Here is a 27158-nt window from a genome sequence, read left to right on the forward strand (position 1 = left end):
CAATACGGACATTTACCCCCCATAAAAAGGGTCCAGGACCTGCCAGAAAAAATACTTCAAATATCCAACAATTCAAAACAAAGGGAGTCGGGTCCCCAGACTTCACATTTTTTCCCGACTCCACCACACAATACAAAACACGAGGCAGACAAACTGACAAACAATTATTTTTGACTCACAAATATCATCAAATACTCAACACAAAACAATAAGCACAATTTTAAATCAAAAAATTTCCAAGATCAACGGGACAGAGAAAATTACCGAGACGCTCGATCGCTCAGTCGACTCGCCTCCTGCCGCCGGAGTCCGATCGACGATCCGAACACACCATTGGACTCACAACGACAAGCTGATGACGATCCTCACTTTCGATTTTCCAATTTGACACCCGCTTGTCCGGAGATATTTACGGACGATCTCGGTTATCGAATTGCAAACGGAGCCCGATCGCCACGAAACTAGTGCCATTGCGAAGCTTGAGCTGAGGAGAGTCGGGATATGTCTTCCGATCATCCATAGGTCACCGGAGCTCGCCGAAAATGCCCAAAAACCTCGGTTGCCTCCATTTTCTCTCTCCACTATGAACCTCCATTTTCAACCACCATTGTCGACACCGCCGCCGCCAAAACAAAGCCAAAGCCGAGAGGAGTCGATCGCCACCAAGATCGACGAAGCGCCGATGGAGGCAAGGAAGCTTGGGCCATCTTCCTCCTCAGCGCTGACGCCTAGCTGACGCTTCGGTGCCCCAACGGATGGCCCAGCCTCCTTCCTCCGCTACCTCTCTCCCCCGACATCTCTCTTCCTTTTTCTTCTTCTTCGCCGATTCCATTCCTTTCAATACCGACATTTGACCCCTGAACTTTTCCTTATTACAATTTGATCCTTCAACTTTCTTAATTACTTACAATTCCATCCAGAAAAATTCCAATTTAACCCCTAAACTTTCTTTTAGCCTTTCAATTAAGCCCTTAACTAATTAATTTGGGCCAAACTAGAATTATTGAAAATACACAACTACATAAATACTCCTGACCGACATATTTATTTACAAAAATACCAAACATACAAATTTTCATTAAAACCCCATATTAATGAAATTATACTTTTAATCCTCATCCAAAAATAATTTTCCAATTAAGTCCTACACACAATTAAATTAAATAATCAATTTACTAATTATTTTCCAACTTAAATTTTAATACCCCATATTATGCATTTAAGTTATTTTTTTTATTATTTTTATTTACTTTATGTTTACCTTATAGGCTTATGATGGAAAAGTAAGCATGAACCTTCTTTGATCCCCAAAAGACAATATGTCTCCATGTGAAGCATGGCAGGAATGACACGGGCCAGCAGCGAGTCGCAAGACACTCCGTGAGGGAGCCCATCACTGCGTACTCTGGCGCGGAGGGCCGTGAGCCGCAGGGAAAGCGAGGAAGCCATGGCAAGCTACTACAGCCACACGCCCACGATAGGCGGGCAAGCAAACGGGCCCGCAGAGGTAGCGCCTATAGTTCTTGGTTTGGCCATGTATCTTTGTAGTTTGATCTGGAGTCCTCTCCATATGAGGCATTACCCTCCGCGGGCAATTTAGATACTAATGCATTGATTAGAGCTAATTTGGTAAATTGTCGTGGTGGTTCTCTTACTTTTAAACACGGATCGAGTAGAGGTAGTAGTAGTGTGGCTAGAGATGAGCCTCCAAGACACTTTGATCTACGTTGGTATAAGAAACCTAAGTTGCATCATTAGCTTGAGTGATTTAGGGAAAAAAGCACATCACCATCTCATTCATTAGATCTAGGCTTAAAGTAAAACAAGGAGATTACCATTCCATGTCCGATTCTTTTACTATTGATTCAACCTCCTACTCTTCCGGGCATCCATATAATAGCCGAGGGCTAGATTCAAGGGCTAGACTAAATATTGTTTTTAGCATATAGTTTTAGATCATAAGCATTTACATTTGCATTGCATATTTATTTATTGTTTAGTTTATGAATATTACTCTCTCAACATACTGATTTAGAGTGTTTAGATTTATTTTTATTGTTTTGTGTTGATAATTAGTTTTTATAATAAGTGACCTCATAATTTCTTGAGAGATCGACCTCGTGGTGAACTTATCCCTACTATAGGAACGGTTTGTGCATTTGCGAGTATTAAAAAAGACACATCATAAGACTTATAGGACATTTATATAATTTTTTTTAAGAGAAATACTTTTGAAGAGATTATGTATTTTTAATGACTTTTACATAATTCATGAATCTATAAATGATTTTGATAGACTTTATTTAAGAGTTTATATACATATTGATAGATATTTATTAATTTTTATTAATTTTTACATACTATTATTTTTCTACTACTTAATCATAATGCTCTTCCTTTATTCTTCTTTTTTTCCTTTTTCTTTTTTTTTTTAATTCAAACATTGTTCTATATAATGTCATCAATAATTCCATACACAAGTGATGAACTTATCTCATTGTTGTGTCAAATCCAGATCACTTAAATTTCTATCTCACAACATGAACACAAATTTTTTTAAGAATAATAATTTTTCTTAAAAAGAAATGGTCATAAAATGATTTGTCTACAATCAAGTCACCAAGCTCATGCCATGCTTATTATATTATGTGTATTACCTGTTTGATAAATACCTAAACCAACAACAATTATTTTTTTTCAATAAAAATAATTATTTAAATAGTTTTTTTTTTAATAAAATCTAAAAGTCATATGGTGGCCTTTTTTACTCAAAATAATCCTTCAAAAGTTATTATACTCTTAGCTTGAGATTCATAAGTCCTTTCATTAAGGCCCCTTTTAAAAATTAAAAACTTTTGGTTGATTAATCTTTTTTGCATTTTTGAATTCAAGAAAATATTATTAGTGAATAGTTTTAATTTGTTTAGTTTTAAACAATCTATTCTTTTTCAAGATATAGAGTATAACAAAGAAGAATGGTGACGATGATCCAGAAGGATTTGAGAAGGAAAAATATAAATTTTTAAAAAGAAATCGATAGAAATCTTGAAGAAAATTAAAAGAGAAACTTTAAAATTTTATATTTATACCACTAAATTAAAATTTATTTAAAGTAAATAAAAGTTTATGTCTATAAAAGTCAATGACGATTTAAATACTAATTTAATACTTTACAAAAGTAGTAACTAAATAACTTAATTTTCATAAAAATTTTAAAAGTCAGTAATACTTCGTAACTTTTACCAAGTCTTTTAAAGTCATTATTGAATATATTCTAACTTTTACAATTCAATCAAAATTTTTTAAATTTTTTTTAGAAATATGTTAAAATTAATAAATTGTTGATTAACATCGTTGACTATCATCGTCGACTTTGCTAAATCATCATTAACATCACTGTTATCAATTTCATTAGTTTTAGTCAAAATTTATTAAAATAGTTAAAATTTAACTTATTTATCTCTGACATACAAATTCCAAAAAGTATTTAATCCTTTTATCTAATTTTTTTGTGTATACCATCAGTATTTCATCAATAATTGAGTACATTCACTAAAGAAAGTAATTCTATCGATAAGCTCTGATTTTCTTGTACTGGATCTAAAAATAATTTTCTTTTATATTATAAAAAAATATGTCATAATGTAAAAACTGTAAAAATATAATTATAAAATAAAATTAACATGTCATAAAAATAATATTTTTAAGTTTTATGATAATTTATCAAAATCACACTTTCTATGCTAACTCTATTTACAAAAATACAATTAATAAAAAACTTATTCTCAAATAACATTCAGTTTAATTTAATTTATATCACTTTTTAGAGTTGAATTAAATTAAATATTTTTCATTTTAGTCAGTTTGGTTGATTTTGTATAGCCCTAACATACTATATTTAGCTTTTAATTCAGCATCAACATTTTGGAAAATCAAAACTATTATATATAATAATTAAATGTAATAAAATATCTCATATTTTAAAACAGATTGAATATGTGTATAATATAAGTTAACAATAATATAAAAATATTTATATTCTTTTATGGATTCAGTTCAGTGTATATACACCTAAATCAAACCCACATGTTTGCTTAAGATCACTATCTTAATTGATGAAGTAAAATCATTCTATTATAATTTTAAAACTTAGAACCAACTTAGATATTAAACATTAAATTATTACTTCTTACTTACTATTCTTACTTACTATTCATTCTATGTCCAAATTAATTATTATGCCTTATTAAATAAAATTTATTTATTTTCAAAATTTTAAAAATTCAAGTTTTTGGTCAAATTATAAATCATGAGATATGATTAATACCCAACTTTACTAAATTCTTTTATCTTCTTTTTTTTTTTTTTAAAGGTCAAACAAATATAAACCAATAAGATTGTAGGAGAACTGAAAAATATAATATAATTAATAACATTGAAGTTACATTCATGTTGGAGAAATATTTTCCTCCTTATGTTAGATTGAGTTTTGACTTTTGTGACACATCAAAGCAGAGTTGACTTTAGCTTCATTTAATTATTCTATTTATTGTCAATTTTTCCTAATTCATGCTCCAAAATTATTTCCTTTTCTTTTTATTGAATAAGAAATTCAAGTTCTCAAATTGACATGTTCTCTAAAACAATTTTGTTTTTTGAGAAAGAGCTTTATAGAAAATAGGGTACTTTTATGTTTTCCAATTAAAAATTAAGTATTATTTTTCAAATAAAGTTAAATGCATATAAGTTATTCAGCATGTTTAATAAGTATTAATCATCTATTCATGTGTTGCACTACTTTAATTATGAATAATAAATTTTATAAGAAATTTCAATAATTTAATAATTAATATATCAGTTATTATGGCGTTATGGTGAACATCAACATTAAATTTTTAAAAAGATTGATGCTTATTTAAATATGTTGCTAATTTTTGTAATTTGCAGACGCTTTTTAAAAAGTGTTAATTTTTTATTTTCTAATGACACTTTTTAAAAGTATTTTTAAATTATTGTCATAATAGACACTTTTAGCTGGGTTAGAACCTTGTATTAAAGGTATATAATGATTTCTGTTCTTGATAAATAGTATATAATAAATAAATAATTATTCTTAAAATAATTTTAATATTTTAGAAATCTTATTAAGAAATACACTTAAAAATATCTTAAGCTATATTACTTTTATATTGTGATAAATAATTGCAAAATGTTATTAATTCTATTTAAAGTTTTTCTATAAATTCACTTTATATTGTCATTTATAATTCAAAAATAATAATAACCATGTAGCGCTTGAGTAAATGACTAGCAAGACTAATTTTACAATCATCGGTCAGATTGTTACATATCTAACATCTATATTGTTATATCAAATCTCTTAAAAAGTATTTTTATATTTTGGATATAGAAGAAAATACAAATTGGAGTTGTATTATATTATATGGTTGCCAATGTGAAACCAATCTTAGCATCAAGAAAAATAGTTGGCTTGATATAGATGAATTTTAGGAAATATTGTTGAATCTATTTATAATTCAAAATTTTATATATTTAATTAACTAATAAGTTAATTTTTTAATTATATAATGATTTTTAGTCTTAATAAACACAAGGTCAAAGAATGCCAAATTAAACTCCACACCACATTAAGGGCCAAATTGAACCTTATTCTTTTCTTTATTATTAATTTTTTAGAAATATATATATTGTAATACACGAAATTTTCTTTTAATAATGATAATATTAATAATAATTAATAAATGAGTTTTTATTTAAATAAATTTTACTTTATTTTTATTTGGTTTAAATTGGAATGATTTAAATGAAATTTTAATGCTAGACAAATAAAAGAGTTATTTTCTATATCCAATTAATTTAATTTTAAGAAATTAATTAAGTAAATTCTTTGAAAAATAAATTATATTTTTTATCATTCAATTTTTTCCTAAAATGAATATATGAATTAAAATTCTATATTTGAGAGCTATGAAAGGACTAGTAACCAATTTTTTTTTTATAAAAGAATTAGCGGGGAATGATAAATTTTAATTAGCAAATGGTGTTAGTTTTAAATGAAAAATTATTATTCAATTGATTAATTAAATTAATTGTATGTTAGGATTTAATTGAAAACTTAATTTGGAATAAGGATTAAAAATATAATTTTATTAATATGGGGTTTTAATGAAAATTTGTATGTTTGGTATTCTTATAATTAAATATGTCGTCAATGGCCTTTTGATAATTTTACATTTAAAAGCAAGGGTAAATATATAATTATATATTTTCAATAATTCTAATTTGACCTAAATTAATAGTTAGGGGCATAATTGAAAAGCTAAAGAAAAATTTAAGGGTTAATTGAAAATTTTACAGAATGAAATTGTTAGTTTTAAAAAAGTTGAGGGACTAAATGGTGAAGAAGAAAAGTTCAGGGACTAATTGCTGATAAGGAAAGAAAGAAAAGAAAAGAAAAAGAAAGGAAGAAGAAGAGGGGGTCGGCGTCGGGGAGAAGAAGAAAGAGGGAGAGAGGCGGTGCCAGGTCGGCTCGAAGCGATGGCGGTAGTTAGGCGGAAGAGCCGTGATGGCGGCTCCAGCAAGCGGAAGAGAGAAAAAAGAGAGAGAGAGAGAGAGAGGAAGCAGCGGTTGTCCGCCGTCGTTCATGGCGTGTCCAGCGGCACCAAGGGTGGCGATCGACTTGCCGAAGAGTGGGCTTTCTATTTAGAGCAGCAACGATGCAAATGGTGGCAGGAGTTGGAAGTTCGTAGTTGAGAGAGAAAATGGGTGGCAGCCAGCATTTTCTAGTTTTTCCTGCGAGCTTCGGTGAGCTTTGGCTAATCGGAGGAAATATCCGAACTCTCCTCGGCTCAAGCTTTCCAATGGCACCAGTTTCGTGGCGATCAGACTCCGTTTGAAAATCCACCGCCGAAATTGTCCGTAAATCTCTCCGGATGATCGAGGGTCGGATCGAAAGATCGGAAGCTGGGATCGTCATCAGCGCGTCATCTCGAGTCTGTTGGTGCATTCGGATCGTCGATCAGACTCCGACGGCTGGAGGCGAGTCAACCAAACGATCAAGCGTCTCGGTAATTTCTCTGGCTCGTTGATTCTAGAATTTATTGGTAAATTTTATATATTTATTGAATTGTATTGAACATTAGAAAATATTATGAATTAAAATAATTGTTTGTCGGATTGTCTGCCTTTAGTCGTGATTTATGATGTGTGGCGGAGTCGGCAAAAATAATGAAGTCTTGGGGACCCGACTCCCCTTAAAATAAATTGTTGTATATTTATCTGGCAGGCCCTGGACTCATTTATGAGGGGTAAATATATGTATTTTAAGGGAGGTTCTGTCGAATTTTCAGTAGAATTTATCCGAGTCGAGATTTTTTTTAGACGGTGATTCCTAGGAATCTAGACTTAGGGTTAATTGTCAAATGTTTCAATGTTATTGATTAATTATTTTCTGTGATTAGATAATCCGTCAGTTCGGCTCGCTTCACCCGAGACATCGGAGCAGAGCTAGGAGGTCGTCAAATCTGTGAGTTAACTAATTTAATATTTTAGTTATTTATTTAATCACTATTCATATATGTTCCATTTACTGCATTGTGGTTTTGTGTTGTTGTGTTGACTCGGGATGGGACGGCTGTAGATCATGCTATTTGATGAGTGCACCGGTATAAATCTGAGACTGATAGCAAAAGGGTAAAAGGGTAAATTTAGGACTAGCCCTGATCAAGCATTGCTCTCTGGGCTTAGTAGAGTGTGTTTGCCGAAGTAAAGGTACCTGGTCGAGCATTGCTCTATGGACGCCGACTTATTTAGAAACTTAAGTGACCGGACTGGATTTAAGGACCCTGGTCGAGCTTTGCTCTCTCGGCGCCAGTCCTGTTAAAATGAGAGAGTCGAGATGTTAGTGTTGAGATTATGATTCTGCTGAGGTACTCCGTCCCATAGTATGTGAAAATTATTTTTATTTAAGCATGGCATGACACGTTTATTTTTGCATGACTTAATATTTATTTCAAATTAAATAAATATGTTATTGAAGTGTTGTAATTATTTTTTAATATATAATTTTAACTCACTCTCGAAACTGACAGTTTCAATTTTACTGTTTTTCATATCAGTAATTGTTAGTCTCTCCGCGGCTCTTATCTAGCAACCCAACTCCTTCATAATCGGGTGATGTAACTGCTTTAGTATGTTTGACTTATAAAATCTTAGATTCTCCGCAGTAGAAATAGTAGATTTATCAGTTTTAATTTTTGTAGTTAGGGTCTTACCTAATTCTATTGACAGACCGAATTAAATATGTAGAATTTAATGGTTAAGATAAATTGTGACATCAGTGATATTAGATGAGATTTAATTAAGTTATGAGTGGTCAGGCTTACTAAGGGATTTGGTGACCTAATATATATATCGGATCGTGATATATATATATAGAGAGAGAGAGAGAGAGAGAGAGAGAGAGGCGTGAGATATCATTATGTTATTACTAATGGATAGATTAACAGTGCAAATGAATATTCAATGTTTAATTGTTTTTGCCAGAAAGTTCAACTTCTTTTTTTAACCCTTTTCTTCTTCAACTACTCAATGTTGATTATATAATCTCTAAACATGTTTAAAATAATTTAATTAGGTACTTTTAAACAGTTAATTAAGCTTTAAAATTTCAACTTCTCTTAGACTTAAGTGCATGGATTTATATGCCGCCTTCTTAGCATACTTGACATGCATAATATGAAATATAATATTTTTATAAAATTATATTTTAATTTTAAAATATTAATAGAATAAAAATATTATATGACTCATTATATAGATAAAAATTGAGATAAAAAGAAATAAAATATTTAACATTTTTCTTCTTTTATCCATTCATGTTTAGAATGCCAACAACAATAACTACAAGTCTTGAAATTTGGTTTTGAGTTTAATTCAACCATTTTCAAAATATTTAGGGCTTCCATGACACACTTTGAAAATTAATCAGCTAATTCTCCTTTAAAATACTAAAACAAGAGCTTAACTAGAAATTTTACTTTTTTCTTAATTTAAGAGGGTGTATCCAATTAAGACTTTTAAAAAGTTTTATGGAGTTTAAAAGTCAAAATATATTCAATAGTAGTTTTAAAAGACTCTGTATAAATTATGAAATATTCAATATTGGCTTTTAAAGACTTTAAAAATATTTATAGAAATTAGAGTATTCAATTACAACTTTTGTAAAGTCTTTAAAAGTAAAGTAGTATTAAAACATTATTGACTTTTATAGATATGGACTTTTATATACTTTTAATGATTTTTTATGCATTGTTATGAATAAAAATTCTCAAAATTTCTCTTTCACTTTTTTTTTAATATTTCAATAGACCTTTTTTTTATAAAAAAAATTCATATTTTTTCCTTTTAGATTATTTTGCATTATCGTCTTCATTTCTCTTCACCGTATTCTCCATCTTAAAAAAATATAAGAAATTAAATAAAGCTCATAAATAAAATTATTTACTAATAATATTTTATTGTATTCACACATACAAATAATTAATTAAAAAATTTCGTTTAATTTTAAAAGGGCCCTCATAAAAAATATAAATTTTAAATGAAGCATTTAGTAATTTTCTGAGCAAACAACCCACTATATAGACTTCTAGATTTTATTAGGAAGATTATTTGGATAATATTTTTTCTAGTTGGTAAACGTGATTGTTATCGATTTAGGTATTTATCAAATAATTAGTAGATGTTATTATTATTGGTTTAAATATTTATCAAATAAGTAATAAATAAAATATAACAAGTATAACATGAATTTAGTGGCTTAATCAGAGACAAATTGTAACATGACAATTTATTTTTTAAAAAAACTATCGTCTTGACAAAAAAATAGTATTCATGTTGTGAGGCAAAAAAGTTAAAATGATATGAATTTGACACAATAATAAGATGAAATCTGCTACTTGTGTATAGAGTTGCATATAATATTTTATGGAATAATATTTAAAGTTAATGTAAAAATGTAAAAAATAATAAAAGAAAAAAATAATTGTATTTTAAATAATTAAATAATAGTCTGTAAAAATCAATAAAAATCTATCAATATCTATAAAAGTATTTTTAAAGTAAAATATGTGAAAGTCATTTATAAAAATTACGAACTCCATAAAATTCATTAAAAATTCATCGACTCTTTAAAAATAATTCATTTAAAAAGTTTATAAAAGTTTTAATTAAATACACCCTTCTTAATGTCCAATTTAAATTGATTAAGTAAATAATAAGGAGAAATAATTACCTATATTTGGTGTGTACATCATAATTAATAGGAAAATGATATATATATATATATATATGAGTTTTTGAAATTTTTTACCTACGCTTGATGTATACACTGTAATAAATAGAAAAGTGAAACATATATATGAGTGTTCAAAATTCTTACCTACTATTGGTATGTATTAGTATATGGGATGAAAGGTCAATTTGCCTCATGAACTTATGTGCAAAGGTATTATATCAAATTTAAACTTTTCAGTACATAGTTCTCTGAACTTATATTTAAAGGTCAAATTATCTAATTTAAAATTTTCAGCAAATAACCCATTGAATTTGTATCCAAAGGTGAAATACACTAAATTTAAACTTTTAATAAAAGTAAAATAATATTAAATTTCTTAGATTTTAATTGAGTTATAAAAATTAAAAATAATATTTATTTTATTAATAACTCTTTAAATTTTAGATTTTACTAAACACCCTCTTATATAACATGTCACTAGATATTGTATAAATAAATTAATAAAATAATATTTTATTTTATTTTTATAATTCAATTAAAATCTAAAAACCTAATATTAATTCACTTTAAAATTTTTTAGTTTGGATGTATTGACATTTGGACATAAGTTCAGAGGGTTATTGATCGATCCAAATTATATATAGATATTTATGGATATTTTAGAGCTTTAATGATGTATTTCTATATATAATATGGTGAAAATATGTGCTTTTACCTCACTTAAGCTTAATTGTCTATTTTCAGGTAGTATTAGCCAAAAGAGGAAAATGTAGAACTAAATACATAAAAAGAAGCTTAATTGGATATGTTCATGTCAATGTCCAAGTTTAAGACGCATAGACTGCTAATTACAAGGCCCAAGAGATATTTTAGTTATTTTGTACAATTATTAGAATTTATATTAAGAGTTATTTATGATATAGTATTTGGTGGAGACTAAAATACTTAAAGTCTTATATATTAGATAGATTTATATTAGGTATACATCTTATTTAGAGGAGAACTCTTCTCTATATATATTTCTGCAAAATTTAATTTTAATGACCCAGAACCATATCATATGAGATATTGTCTGCTTTGGCCCCCACTGGCCTCACGGTTTTATCCTTTTGGCGGGTTCAAGAACTTCCCAGGAGGTCCCCATCCTGAAATTTCTCTAAACCAAACACGTTTAACTTTGGAGTTCCTGCAACTCCACAGCCAAACAACTAAAAGGCATCTCATGTGATTAGTTCCAACTCTTTATATATATGTTATCAACCATTTCCCCTCCTCATTTTAATATGCAATTCGATTCATTCATGCACCCTCGTACCTTAGAGTGCTGCCATTCTAGAAGCTTGCCAGAAGCCGCTTATTGTCCAGGCATCCTATCTTTGCCCCGACGTCCACTTCCTGCCCTCACACTAATTCTAGGAGGAGGGGAGTTTTCTCCTACCTGCTCTCTATACTTGCCCACTATTATTCTCTCCATGATTCTCTACAGTTTTCCATAAATATTTAGTCTTAGTTTTCATGGTTCTTTTTAAGATCTAAGGAGCTTTCCAAGAAGTGGAGAGTGAGGACCAATCATCTTCTTACTTGAAGAAATTCTAAATTTATAGGGAGCTTTTACTTTATTTATTTAATGTCTTTGTATTTAATACTATGATCATGGGGTTAAATATGTTATGCTAGTTTTCATAAGTGTTTAGTTTAGCCTTTTTACTTATGTATGAACTTTGTTATTCATTTATTTAATGAATGATTTCTTTACCTTCATAAATGTATTAGTTTCATCTATTATTATTGGTTGACCATCATATCAATTTACTAGTAATATTTTTTATGAAAATATCTTTAGGTTAAAAGTATTAGAAATATCATATTTACTTTAATCTATGTTGGTATAAGAAACCTTGGTTGCATCATTAGTTTGAGTGACTTAGAAAAAAGGTACATCACAATCTCATTCATTAGATCTAGGTTTAAAGTAAAACAAGGAGATTACTAAGTAAATGGCTAGACTAAATATTATTTTTAACATATAGTTTTAAATCATAAGCATTTGCATTTACATTGCATATTTATTTTGTAATACCCGAAATTTTTATATATTTAATAATGAGTTTCTATTTAAGTTAATTTTAACTTTATTTTTATTTGGTTTAATTTGAAAAGATTTAATGAAAATTTAATATTAGTCAATTGAATGAATTATTTTTTTCTATACCCAATTAGTTCAAATTTTAAGAATTAATTAAGTAAATTATTTGAAGGGTAGAATATATTTTTGGTTATTTAATTTAATTGTGTGTTAGGACTAAATTGAGAATTTATTTTGGAATAAGGATTGAAAGTATAATTTTATTTTTATGGGGTCTTAATGGAAATTTGTGAGTTTGGTATTTTTGTAAATAAATATGTCGGTCAGAGGTATTTTTGAAATTGTGTATTTTCAATAATTCTAATTTAGCCCAAATTAAATAGTTAGGGGCTTAATTGAAAGGCTAAAGGAAAGTTTAGGGGTTGAATTGGAATTTTACTGGATGAAATTGTAAGTAATTAAGAAAGTTGAGGGATCAAATTGTAATAAGAAAAAGTTCAGGAGCCTAATGTCGATATTGAAAGGAATGGGATCGGGGAGAGAGAAAGAAGATTGGGAGAGAGAGAGAGAGAGAGGGTGATGGCCGAAGAAGAAGAAAAGGAAGGCGGCGGCGTGGGTCGTCGATGGCGGCTTGGGTTGGTCAGCGAAATGCAGCGAGCAGAGAATGGCGACGTCCGGCACCGGCCCCGCTTTCGGCGACCTTTCCGGCCGATCTTGGTGGCGATCGGCTCCCCTCAAAGAGAGCTTCATTTTGGCGGTGGCGACGTCAGTTTTGGTGGCTAGAGGAGAGAGTTCCGGCAAAGTGGAGGCAGCCACATTTTTCGGCGAGCTCCGGCGGAGGATGGACGATCGGAGGACGTATCCCGACTCTCCTCAGCTCAAGCTTCGCAATGGCACCGGTTTCGTGGCGATCGGGCTTCGTTTGCAAATCGACGGCCGAGATCATCCGCAAATCTCTCCGGACGATCGGGTGTCAGATCGAAAAATCGGACGCAGGGGTCATCATCAGTGCGTCGTTTCGAGTCCGATGGTGAGTTCGGATCGTCGATCAGACTCTGGCGACTGGAGGCGAGTCGACCGAGCGATCAAGCGTCTCGATAATTTTTCTCTGGCCCGTAATTTTAGAATTCTTGGTTGAATTGTGTGTCTAATGGTTTATATTGAGTATTTGATGATATTTGTGAGTCAAAAATAATTGTCGGTCAGTTTGCTTGCCTCGTATTTTGTGTTGTGTGGCGGAGTCGGGAAATAGTGAAGTTTGGGGACCCGACTCCCGTTGTTTGAATTGTTGGATATTTGAAGTATTTTTCTGGCAGGTCCTGGACCCGTTTTACGGGGGATAAATGTCCGTGTTGTAGGGGAGGTTCTGCCGGATTTTCGGTAGAATTCTCCCGAGTCGAGATTTTTAGACAGTCAGACCTAAGGTCAATTGTAATTGTTCAGCGTAATTAATAAATTGTTTTCCATTATTAGATGATCTGTCTGTTCGGCTCGCTCCAACCGAGGCACCGGAGCAGAGTTAGAAGGTCGCCAAACCTGTGAGTTAAAGTCATATATCACTTATGCACGTGTTATGCATAAAGTTTGATTTGTTACTGTAATTATTTATTTGCAATTTCAATCTTTCATTTAATTATTATTATTATTTGTATGATGCTTTTAATTACTATTTAAATATGTTTTTCCTTTATCACCAATTTTAATATTGCATGATGACTCGGGATGGGACGGCAATAGAACATAGGAGTTGGATGAGTGTTCCAGTATAAATATGAGAGAGATGAGATGGAGAAAGGATAAATAGGTAAAGTTTTAAGAAAGAAAGATTAGGATCTGACCTGGTCGAGCATCGCTCTCTAGGCTTAGTAGAGTGTGGTTGCCGGAGTAAAGGTCCCTAGTCGAGTATTGCTCTCTGGGTGCCAGTCTTATTGGATAAGAGAGCCGAAAGGCTAAGGCTGAGAGTCAAGTGACCGGACTAGAGGTAAGGTCCCTGGTCGAGCTCTACTTTCTGGGCGTCAGTTCTATTGGAATGAGAGATTGAGATGTTAGAGTTGAGATTAGTCGAGATGTAAGTGTTGAATTTAAATCGAGATGTTAGAGTTGGGATTAGGGTTCTACTGAAGTACTCCGTCCCGTTGCATATGGAATTATTTTTGGGTAAGCATGGCATGACACGCATGGTTAGCATGATTTATTAATTATTTTTAAAATTAAATAATGTGATATTGAGATGTTTGAAAACTGTTTTAGATATATGATTTTAGCTCACTCTAGACCCATACTCCATTTATCGCTTTTTTTTTTCGATTCAGAATCGTTAGTCTTCCATGACTCTTACTCAGTAACCCGACTCCTTCATCATCGGGTGATGTATTTGATTTGGTATGTAAAATGATAAATCTTAGATTCTCCGCAGTAGTAATAGTAGATGTATCAGTTGTAAATTTTCTGAGTTTCGGGTCTCGCCTAGTTCTTCTGGCATACCGATTTAATTATGTAAAATTTAATGTTATTGTAAATTGTGGTATTAATAAAGGTAAAAGTTGAGATGAGATTTGTTTGAGTTGTGAGTGTCAGGCTTACTACGGGATTTGGTGGCCTTACGCCTACCCATTCCCTAGTGCCGGTCACGGGCCCACAGATGGGGTCGTGACATATTTATTGTTTAGTTATTTTATTTTATAAATATTACTCTCTCAAAATACTCATTTAAAGTGTTTAGATTTACTTTTATTGTTTTATGTTGATAATTAGTCTTTATAATAAGTGGTCTCATAGTTCCTTGAGAAATCAATCTCGGGGTGAACTTACCCTTATCATAGGAACGGTTCATACACTTGTGAATACTAAATTAGACACATAAGTTATTTGCTGAAAATTTTAAATTGAGTGTATTTGATCCTTAAACATAAATTAAATTAAGTGTATTTGACTATTTACATAGTGTTTAGTTGAAATTTATAAAATTTATGTAAAATTCATTTACGAATTTAAAATTTATATAATTTAAATGAAGTGAAACTTAACTTAATATTCTACACAATTAAATTTGTGTGAAATTAGTTATAGCTAAACTAAATTCTAATAAAATAGATAAAATTTTTAAACAAATTTTATATTAGTAAGTCAATACATTCCTTAATACGAAAATATCTCTTTCAACTTTATTATTTCTATTTTATTTTTCCTCCCATATCTTTTTCTCAAATAAAATACATTCCTTTATGGATTTCAATTAATCATAATATTAACATAAATTTAGAGGACAAATTGACCTTTTATCCTTTTAATATTTTATATTTTAGTACTAGATAAATAACACATACTTTATTATTTAAAATTAATAAATATAGATTAATTATTTAATGATTTGATATATAGATATAAATATTACACCATATTTATATAAAAATCTTTTAAGTAAACTATTGATAAAAATAGTTGATGCTTTTTGCTAAAATAAACTTATTCAACGGATAAAAACAACTTAATTCATAATCAATTTATTACTATAATAACAATACTTTGTTAATATTCTAAAATAAAAACATGGTCCCACTAAACCAGATCATGCTCAGTTTCACATTAAAATCATTTTAAAAATAAAAGCCAAAAAAAGAAAAACAAACTACAGGAGTTAGATGAACATCTGTTCCTTCTGCTGGTGGCTCAGAAAGGGGGACATTTGATATTTAAGTTAATTTTTATTTTATTATAATTTCTTTTAAAAGTTTTGAAAACTATTTCTAAAAGTAGATAAATTGATATTTTATCTACAAATAAATTTGTTTTAAAAAAAAAATTAGTTTATAATAATTAATATTAAATAAAGAATTTCTAAATCTGTCTGTCTTTTAACAATAAACAGCAATTTCAAACAGAGCGAAGCAGAAAATTGAAAATGACAAAGATGATGACTTCCCCCTTGAAATAGGAACTAGAATCTAGCTGACTATATAACAACATAAATAACAGCTCCAAAGATATTGGGTTCCCCTGTAACAGTTAACAAATTTGCAACATGTTGCTGCCCTATTGGCAAATACCTGAAACCTAGACAGTAACAGAAGAACCAGTATAGCCTCACTTCATGACCACTAACATCTGATCTGATTCTTGTTCAACGTTATCTAACTGTTTTCCTTTTCTGGTTTTCAAAGAATCAATTTTTTTTTTTTTATTAAAAAAAGAAAGAAAAGTTCTTGCTTTTTATTCACGCATAAACGGCATTAGCAAGTCTTACTTTAACTATAACCATCCATTATAAATGTAATATCTGTTTCTGTCCACCCATTCTAATGGGTTTGCCATTTTTTTGGGTTCTAAAGGGAAAAAGAGAGGGAGAGAGAAAGAGGGGGGAAGAAAGTGAATGATTTGATCAAGAAAGAATGAAGGAATTGATGATGAAGTGAGAGAGAAAGATAAAAGAAGAGGACCCCACAATTCTATCATCTTCTTCATCAATTCTCTCTCTTTCTTTTCTTTTTTAGCCTCATTTTGTCTTTTATTGGCCTTATTGTTGTCACCCAGATCTTTGCGTTTGTTGGGTGCACCTAATTGTGTGCTTGTAATCCCCAACTAACCAAGATCTGTTAAATCTCTTCGGTTTCAGAGATTTCTTGTGCTTCATTTGTTATTTTTTAAGACCAGATTTCAGATTTTTCTTTTTAAGAGATATGGGTCTCTGTATCTAGACTTTCCTTGTTTTTTTTTTTTTTTATGTTCACTTCTTGGGATTTCCAGGTGTCAGAGACCCATATCAAGATCTAGAACACCCACCACCACCACCACCACAACATTGGCCCCCCCACCCCACCCTCTCCTATTCTTCTTCTGGGTTCATTCAATTTAGTCTCTATTTGTTCTTTCTTTATATTCTTTTCTTTCTCTTGAATCCCCTATCTTTAATTGACAGCTGTGAAGCTGTCTGTACGAATCAGTGTATTGCCCATCAATACAGAAAGAGAAAGCTCTCTAATCTTTATTACTGTTTGTTATTTGGATTAATGTGACATCTTACCAAAGTGAATTTGTTCTTACAGATTATTACTTTGATTCTTAATTATACTTCTTAGGGGGAGGCCCACTGCCTGGGTTTGGTGGGCTTTCTCTAATAACCAATCAGAACCCATTTCTTGAAAGGTATAAACTTTCTTTTCTTTTTTTTCTTTTTTTTTTTAATCTTTTCAAGATCCCACTTTGGTTATTATTATTACTTTTAAGGTGGAGAGGTGTTGTTGAGGAAGAGGAGATGAGGTAGAAGAAGACAGTCGGGTTTCTCCTCTTTTCCTTTTTACCATTTGCCTTTTCTTTTTTCCACAATTGGTTCCTTCATTTGATCTTGTTCCACTTTATCTACATCATTTATGCCAAACTTAAAGTTGACCTGTACATAGAATTCTCCCTTTTTTTTTTTTTTTTTTTTTTCTCTTTATCAGTTTCTCTAAATGCTACTTTACTTCTTCATCACTTGTTTCTCCTTCTTCTTTTTTAAGTCCCTTCCTTTAGAGCCACTGCCTTCATGGGCAAGTGAGGTTAGATTGTTGTCACTTTGGTTTTGGAAAGAGTTGTTTTTGTTTCCTTATTTTGGTTCTTTTAGGAATACCCTTTTCAAAGCTTGTATTTCTACTAGAATTCCTTCAAAAATGTCCATGAAGAAAATGGCTCTAATTTGTAATGGAAAGCTAGAACAACAACAACATCAACAAGCTGAGGATGATGAGATTTCTGAGGTGTCAGTTTTGGACTTGCCAGAATTGGCGTTGGAATGCATTCTTGAGAAGCTACCACCTAAAGGACTTTGTAGTATGGCAGGTGTTTGTACTTCTTTAAGGCAAAGGTGTCTGAGTGATCACTTATGGGAAAGGCATATGAAGCAAAAATGGGGTAAGATTATTGGCCCTGCTGCTTACAGAGAGTGGCAATTTCATATAGCTTCAAGAAATGATTTTGGCACTTGCAAACAAGGCAAGCAAAAAGGATTGATGAGGCTTTTATCTATAGTTTGGCCTCCTTCCTGGATAAGACCAAAGGACGACTGTAACATTTTTATCAAGCAGAGGAGTTCTTTGCCTGTTGATTCTATCATGTCTTGGTACCTTGCTCTTGAAACTGGCAGGTTCTGGTTCCCTGCTCAGGTTTATAACCGTGAGGTATTAATCATTTTGTCTTGAAATCAGTATTACTTTGAAGGAAAGTCTTGAATGAGTTATACTTTTTGAATTTGATCACCAATAAAAAAAAAGAACTTCTGCTTTGTGCTCTATTGCAGAATGGGCATGTTGGGTTTATGTTATCCTGTTATGATGCTGATCTTAGCTATGATCCTCGTAAGGATACATTTCAAGCCAGGTAATGGAAAGAATGTGTTCGTCGTCTTTTTCTGGATCATTATTGGCATTTGACGTTGATGCTTGGACACATGGTTAAGTTTGATCTAGTGGGATGAAATATTTATATGGCATCTCCATTTCAGGTACCCACCACATGGTAGGAGAGCAACTGCTATAGAAAATGGTGTTCCATGGGAAAGGCTGAGAGCGCCACCTGCTGATACTTCTCCACATGATCTTCACATCTCTGATTGCTTAAATGAATTACGCCCTGGCGACCACATTGAGATTCAGTGGAGAAGAAACAAAGAATTTCCTTATGGTTTGTTCTTACTAACCATTAATTACCATCCTTGCAATTTCATCTGCTGTAGTACTAACTCAAGGGTGTTTAGTTGAAAATATACTTTGTTTCTGCTTTCTTAAATTTGCTTTTAAAGGACAAAAAGTTTTTCCAGGTAAAATATAGGCAAAGTTTGAAACAAGAACAGAATTGTCCAGAAAAAAAAAAATCCCCATATCATATTTTCTAAGAATTTGTGGCACCAATAGAAAAATAATTGTTCAACTTCCACATAAATCTACATGATAGAAGAAGACCTATCCAACCTTAATCATAGCATCATTGACCAGAAAAGAAAGAAGGAGACAAATGATTTTTATATTGGTGAACTCTAAATTCTATGGAAATTTTTTTCATACTGAATAATACACTGCTTGTCTGCAAGAACCAGAGACAGCAGAGGACCAATTTCTGTTTTTAAGATATTCTTTTTGAATTTGCTACTACACATGCCTACATAAACATAAAATCATTTTTTTTAGTTGGGAAACATGTGTATGGATGTGGAATATTATTAATAAAATTTGGATTTATTAAAATATTTGATTAAATATGTATAAATTTGCAGGTTGGTGGTATGGTGTTGTAGGTCACTTGGAGTCATGTGATGGAAATGAAAATTATTGCCGCTGTCATAATAGTGGTGAGTTCACTTCTTCTTCCCCCTCCTAAAGTTATATTTTATACTCCATGTGATTCCCCCCCTCAGATAAGAGAAAAAGAAAACTATTATTGTGATATACTTCAATTCCAAGATAATACAATGCTGCACTGGTTCCATGTCCAGTAAGATTAAGAGATAGAATCCAAACCCTTTTGGCAGAAAGAAAAAGAAGTCTGAAGAATTTATTCTTGTGTTCAGGAAAGGATGCTATTAGATCAGTCATCTAGTGATTGAGTGTCCGTCCTCGTAGCACTTCAAAGGTTTTGTATGTAACAAAAGAATAGTTCAAGAAAAGATGTTAATAAAGAAAAGAAAAAAAAAAAAAAAAGAAAATTGTTCAAGAAAAGACGGCATTAACATCATTCCCATTAAAAAAGTGGATGAGAAGAATGTAAAGTCTACCTTCACAAATTAGACCCATCTTTAGGCAAGTCTTTTTCTTGAATCCTATTTCTTGCAAGGAGTGGACCACCATTTATGCTATTCTGATTGGTCCCCAAGACAAATCCTTGTCAGTATGTCATACCTTCCACCAACATCGTGATAACCTTTGTCTCTGAAGAATATTTATGGCCAACCACACTGAAAGAACATAATGTCTTTCATGGTCCTCCATTTGTTTGCTAAGTCGGAATCCTTTTCCAATGTTGGGGCTGGAATCCCTTATTCTAAGCTTCAAAATTTTTCATTCAATTTTCAGTCTTCTTTGCTACCTAATGGACCTCAATTCTCTTTTAAGCAAACTGCACCACTAGATGACCCACTAGTCTAAGTTACATCACCCAGAGGGACCTGCAACTTTATAAGAAAAGGAGAACATACATATTGCTTCTGTTTCCATTATTTTAATAAGTATGGTCCTGTACCAAACTCATTTCTTATAGCTTAGTTAGGCTTTTGGAACTATTTTTTTGTAAAATATGAAATCAAAAAATTCAGAATCAACAAGAAAAAGAAATCCCTTAGAATCCTGTCAAGTGATGATTGGTTTTTCAGCTTTTCTGCCATTTCTCTGATTGTGTATTCCAATTTTTATTCAACACTTGGTATATGGCATGCTTATGGAATATTCCATTTTGGTTAGGTATCAGGAAGTGTCCATTTATCAGTGAGCCAACTTCTCAGATTCTAGAAATGATGTCTCATTTCTTTTCCCCTTAATTTATGGTGTTGACTTCAAAATTTTGCTATCTTGTCTCACCAAGCACTGAGGAAAAGTAGGGTAACACAGGCATTGAAAGTAGAAGAGGAAATAAATCTATATTATTAATATCTTCTATCTTTTGCACCTGCAAAAGTTTTAGATGAGATTCCATACTTGCCAAGGAAGTGGATAAAATTTGCTAAAATATCAACGATTCTTAGTTGACCTTTTATAAGCTAGCAGGGTCTTACTAACAGAGGAAAAACTTACAGAATGTACACAAGTTGAAATTTTTGTGATTGTTGTATTCTCCTGTTGTGTTGCTGACATAATTAAATTTGTGGTGAAGACACTGTAGTGTTGGAATTTCATCAGTACACTCGTGGCTCAAGGTGGAGATATACGATGATCAACAGGAAAGAGCATAGAGAGGAAGGGAATGAGGCAGATGGATTCTATGGAGGAATCAGAAAGCTAAATAGCAAAGAAGAAATTTCCAGGTGGAAGCAGCTTTGGCCAACTGAAGTCTTGGAATAGACTTTTCCAGAGCTAAAGTTAAGTTCAATAATGTTACCATCTTATTCAACATGGAAGCCTACGTTTTCTTCCACGAAAAATCGATATTTCTCAGCTTACCCTTTAATCAAAGCAACCTGTAAAAGTTCAGAATAGGCTTCAGCTGCATGAATGCGGAGATCATGTTCTTCTTTCTTTTCCTTCTTCTTTTCCTGTTTTTCTTTCATAATTTTTCAGTGGCAGGATTTCATGTCCATTTCATGATATCCTGATTCATGTAAAATGTCTCCCATTGATGCAAATTTAATGTATAATGTTCATGGTACAATATATATAAAATATATATGAAACAAATATTCCAGTTGACAGTCTCTTTAAAAATCCTGTAATCAGAGTCACATAATCTCCGCTGTATGTATCAATGAAAAAAATCTTCAATATTTTACTGTCACATTTTTTCAACAAAGACTGCAAGCTCTGATGAAAAAATACAGTCACCCTCAAGATGCAAGGGTGCAATATGTATACTGTATATTAAAAAAAAAAAAAAAACCCAGTAACATGAAGGAATAGCTTTGTACAATCTCTACAAACAAACAATAATAAGAAAAAAAAAAGAAGTCATTCACATTGCATATTTTGCTCCATAACCCATGCACAAAAGTAGCTTTGGCCTGTATCTAACTATGGTCATCTTAGTCATTTGGGGTACTTGTTTCTCTTCATTGCACTGCACAACTTTCTTAGAAGATCTAAAGCTCAATTTCCTCAATATCTTCGGTCTTGAAAACTCCACATTTTGGTCTCTTTTTTGCTTGTGTTCATCGCTTGTTTTTCTCATTGTTGAGCCTCCAATTCCTCTAAGTGCAAAGCTAATGATCCTTTGCCACTTATTCTCTGCACTGCAGCTCCTTGCACCTAGTCCTGCATTCTCTTCTGACTCCACCATGGGCGATGAAACAGTGATTGTGGGGGGCTTGATGGGACCTTGGTACCCCATTTTCACCATCCTAGCCCTTCTTGCAAACAAAACTCCCTTCGGTTCAGCCAGCCTTATCGGGCTTTTCAGACCATCTTGCTCTTGCCCTATTTGCTTGTTTTGGCTTAGAATGAGAGGGTTCGAGTGTAGGCAATTCTGGTGCTCCCAACCCACCAAATCATCAGGCTGCCACTGGGTGCAAGCCCGTAAAGGCAACATGGACCAAGCTCGTCTATGATGGGCACTTTTCTTTTCTTCCTTAACATTCTCCAGAGCCACCATGAAAGGGTCAAAGTCATCATTCCACAAACTCCTCCTAGGATATGGGATCTTAAATAGTGCCCCTCCTGGAATCCCTGGGGCAGGTGAAGTTGGGGTTGAGTTATACTTGCCAAATTTATTGTCACTGGAATTCGCGTACTGCAGACAAGGTGGTGGGTTAAGTGGCATAACCTTTCCATCAGAAAATAACTCATCCGCAAATGCCATTGCGGGAAGTGACCCGTGACGTGCTTTACAATACTTTTTGGGATCTTCATGCTGTTGTTCTTCCTGGCTACTCTCTGAACCAGAATCATCCATAACGTTCACATTAAAACGGCGACTAGTCTCGAACTCAAAGTCGTCAAATTCAAAATCCGCATCTTCGTATGCATTTGGAGATGTCGTGCTAGTTGCTGTCGAAACCGGTCCGTGATCACCCCTACATGTATCGTCCCACGTCCCTCCAGTGGGACTAGCAGGCATACTATAGAAAGACATGCTGTTATCATTATTACTACTACCACTAACGTTTTGGTGTGAAAATTTACTTGGACTTGTGGGTGCACTTGCATAGAAAGAAGGCTTAATGGAGATTTGAGATGCCATTGGAAAGAAACCAAAATGATCTTTTTTTAATCAACAAGAAGGAATTATGTTCTTGAAGATAGGAGTTTGAGTGTAGAGAAGAAGGAAACCTAACTCTTGCATGTATATATGAAGAGTAAGGTTTCCTTTAGCATAACTCCAAACTATCCTTCAAAGCAAATGTTCTTGTTTTGTTTTGAACATATAATTAAAAAGAGGAATTCTCGCTAACTGTCTGTTGCTATCTATAGACAAAACCTTGCTAAGTCAAACTCATTCACCACCATATCCATATGAAATGAAGAATCTTGTCCATTTGGAAGAAAATGACAGACACCCTTTTCATAGTTTTTTGTTTTTTCTTTTCTTTACTAATCCTAATTATACCCCATCTTGATATTCTTCACACATTACACAACCAAATATTTTCCTGTGAAATGGGTTTGGCAGTCATGTTACATTATTGGTCAATCCTTGCCCTAATTCTGTTTCTTGTAGTTTAATTATCTTAAAATTTCATTAAGAAAATGAGATGTCAAAATTTATTTAAAACATTAATTTAATATATTAACCAAAATAATTAATAATGTATGAAAATGGAGAAAAAGAATTAGGAAGAGAATAAATCATCACATGCATGCTGGATTGGCCAAAGAGATTTTATAAGGGAAAGATTTCAAGTCACGGAACTCCATAATTTGATAAAAAGAAATGAAATGTCATAAAGAATCAGCCAATTGACACAGGAATCTGTTGTCATTTTGTCAATTTTAACTCTCTTTTATACAATATTTCATTTAAAATTAAGGAACAAATCAAAAGAGATTAAATAAATAACTAGCAGCCAATTATTCTTAGCTCCATAGATTTCAACTTATTATTTTAAGATAAGCTGCATTATTAATATAAAAGAAAAAATAAAATAAAATTTTCAATACTCCTCCTTTTCTTTTCTTTTTAGCTACAAACATACAATTACATTTTTCCTTTTATTTATCAAAATAAGATGGCAGCAAAACTATACTTTCTTCTTTTGCCAAACCATCAAAATGATCATAGCATTTTTTAAAATTTTTATAATTTTAACTATTTTTTTTATAATTTTAGCAATGCTAACACAATTTGATTAGTTCCTTATATTCTTAATTCCATTTTATAAAATTGATTAACAGTATATTTTTTTAAGAAAGTCATTGAATGAGATCGCTTAGAAATTTTAAAGGGTCGAATGCATATGTAGCTCATTTAACTTTTTGATAATAATCAATTGGCTATTTGAATTTTTGTTTGGTCTTTATAGCCACCTAAATTAGTGTTTTTAAACCATATAAATTCCAATTTGCTATTACTAGGAACACGTGTAAGACAAACTCTATGACATGGAATTGACTTGTATATGTGTAAAAAATACAACTGAATATATACATGGCTTTTTGAATTTTTTAAAAATAGTCACTTAACCACTTGAATTTTTGTCTGGTCCATATAGCCACTTAAACTAGTTCTTTTAGAATCCTAAATCATCGTACCTCTTTGTGCAATCAGCTTTGGTTGACATTTATTCAAATATGGACAATTATGTGATGCGCATATTATGTTTAAATAAAATTCCTTAAAGAAATATTGTAACTTGAAGAGTGGATATATTCAAAATGAAAATATAATATTATAATTATTATAAAAAAAGTTTAAATTTATTAAAGATGAGAAGCAAGATTTAAATTTGGGGATTTAGTATTCTGAAAAGTATGGTTTTGCTTTCATAACTTATTTTTCAGTATTCTTTTAACACTTGTACAAGTCAATTCTATGTCATGGTGATTGTCTTACATGCGTTCCAGAAATAATAAATAAGATTTATATGGTTCAAAAGAACTAGTTCAAGTGGCTATGAGAACCAAATAAAAATTCAAGTGGCCAAGTGACTATTTTCAGAAAGTTCAAGGGGCCACGTATGTATCAATCTTGAATATTTATATCATATTAATTTACTTCTATTTGCCTTTATTTGTAAAGATACATGTGCATATACAAGTCAATACGATATAACTTATATGATCCAAAAGAACTAGTTCTTGTGGTTAAAGGATCAAATAAAAGTTCAAGTGACCAAGTAACTATTCTCAGAAAGTTCAAGAGGCCAAGTATGCATTCCGCCAATTTTAAAGTCTATAATGTGCATATTCAACTTAGGCAATTTATTATCGGACAAAGGGTCACTTTGCTCCCTGGAATTTATATTTAAGGATCAAATGCATCTGATTTAAAAATTAAAATTAATATTAAAATCACGTTTATGATTTATTTAAATAATTTAAGATTTTTAAAATATTTATCACTATTTACTGTTTTATTTTTTTATTTTTTTTATTTTAATTAAATGCATAACTTCCTTATTGCAATTAAATTGTATATTCAATTACTAACAATTTTAATTTTAATCTTTTTTTCTTGTAATTAAATTTTTCATTTACTAATTTTAATAAAATTGAATATTCATCTCTCAAAATTTCAAATTTAAAAAGTCACGATAAAATTGCAAAAAAAAATAAAGTACATGATTTTATCGGCAATTAAGTAAAGGTGAGATTTTTGATGCGGCATCTATATGGAGTAGTTCAACCAACTCTGACACTCGCTAATAAAATTATACCAGATTTTTTAATCGGTGCTTTGAATTATAAAAATTTACTCTATTGAATTCTAATTTTGTTAAAACTCTACATAATCTTATTAATTTAATTGAGGGCATTTAGGTTGGTTGAGAAAAAAAGAGGGAAGAGGTACTCTTTACAAGTGGAGTGACATGGTTAGCAACAACATTGCATCTATCTGCTTAGTTAAGTCCTGCAGTAATCGATTAAAGAATGAGGATTGATAATGGTTGGAAGAAAAGGGCATCATTTTTACAGTAAAGAACCACCCATAAAGCCAATTTGCCTTCCTGAATTAAAAAGTCCTCCCCTCAAGCCATGGATCAGGTAATCTATAGCTTTGCTTCTTTCTCTGCCTTTTTTAAGCAACCAACTTTCACTGCCATGCTAACCTTTCTTAGGCATCACAACCAACCTATTCTGCTTAAAGGTTTAGGAGACCTTTATTTGTCTTATTGTACACCAATTAACATTAATATTCTGTTTGGTAACTTGTTAAGGTATCTTAAACTAAAATTATAAACATTAGCTATATTATATATCGATGGTAAAATTGTTTCATTAGGAAAATTTAAAGAAAAAAATTTAAAATTTGAAAAACATTTTAAAATCGGACATGCATATTGATATTTTAGATTTATTTCATAATTAAAAATCGTAAAATAAATTATAAATGATAAAATAAAAACACCAATTGAGATATTATATTTTATAAAAGAAGATAATTTTTTTGAATGTATGAATAGTTTATAAAATACCATAAACAATTTTAGTTACTATAACTTCAGTAAAAATAAGTTTTTCAAAATTAAAATTAACAAAACATTATTTGTATTCAATCATGTCATAAGAAAATTAAATAATTTAGCTATATTATCAATTTAAAAAAAAATACATTTTAAACTTAATTATGAAAATTTAATTAGTGATCTTTCATTTCAAAAAATAAGAAAAAGAACTTTTAAATATTTTTATAATATATTTATATTATAAAGAGTTACAATTAGATTTTTCCTTGGAGTTAATACAACTTTAATTTTAAAAAAGAAAATAATAAAAAAAATACGAAAAATGTTATTTTTACTATAAGTCTTGAGTTCTTTCAAAATACTTTATCTAACTTTTAAAATATTACATATTGTAAAACCCATATTTCCAAGTAACTTCTTAACATTTCTAATACTGCTGCTCCTTGAATTCAAATCAACACTCTTCTAATTAAAATACTAAAATTATTTAACTAATCCAAATAAAAAAATTGATAAACAAGATCATT

The 27158-nt window shown here is 31.1% G+C and overlaps 2 protein-coding genes and 1 long non-coding RNA gene across 4 annotated transcripts; 2 read left to right on the forward strand and 1 right to left on the reverse strand.

Annotated features, from left to right (window-relative positions):
• The first annotated feature begins 6604 nt into the window (after window positions 1-6604).
• LOC125370845 lies at window positions 6605-8433 on the forward strand. Of its 2 annotated transcripts, none has more exons than XR_007216949.1 (3): window positions 6605-7088; window positions 7482-7546; window positions 8139-8433. It is a non-coding gene; the product is annotated as an uncharacterized LOC125370845 (long non-coding RNA). The 2 variants fall into 2 exon arrangements; XR_007216948.1 differs by lacking the exon at window positions 8139-8433 and adding an exon at window positions 7661-7956.
• An 8267-nt stretch (window positions 8434-16700) lies between these two features.
• LOC8272997 (F-box protein At2g32560) lies at window positions 16701-21761 on the forward strand. The gene is made up of 5 exons (XM_002533239.4): window positions 16701-18553; window positions 18673-18752; window positions 18877-19055; window positions 19645-19719; window positions 21234-21761. Exons 1-5 carry the CDS (start codon window positions 17849-17851, stop codon window positions 21419-21421), a joined length of 1227 nt encoding a protein of 408 aa, XP_002533285.2. The 5' UTR covers window positions 16701-17848; the 3' UTR covers window positions 21422-21761.
• A 196-nt stretch (window positions 21762-21957) lies between these two features.
• Window positions 21958-23416, reverse strand: LOC8273003. The gene has a single exon (XM_002533238.3). The coding sequence runs from the start codon at window positions 23247-23249 to the stop codon at window positions 22026-22028; it is 1224 nt and encodes a 407-aa protein (XP_002533284.3). The 5' UTR covers window positions 23250-23416; the 3' UTR covers window positions 21958-22025.
• Between the last annotated feature and the right edge of the window lie 3742 nt (window positions 23417-27158).

Source organism: Ricinus communis, chromosome 1 (assembly GCF_019578655.1).
Source record: "Ricinus communis isolate WT05 ecotype wild-type chromosome 1, ASM1957865v1, whole genome shotgun sequence".
Lineage (NCBI taxonomy): Eukaryota > Viridiplantae > Streptophyta > Magnoliopsida > Malpighiales > Euphorbiaceae > Ricinus > Ricinus communis.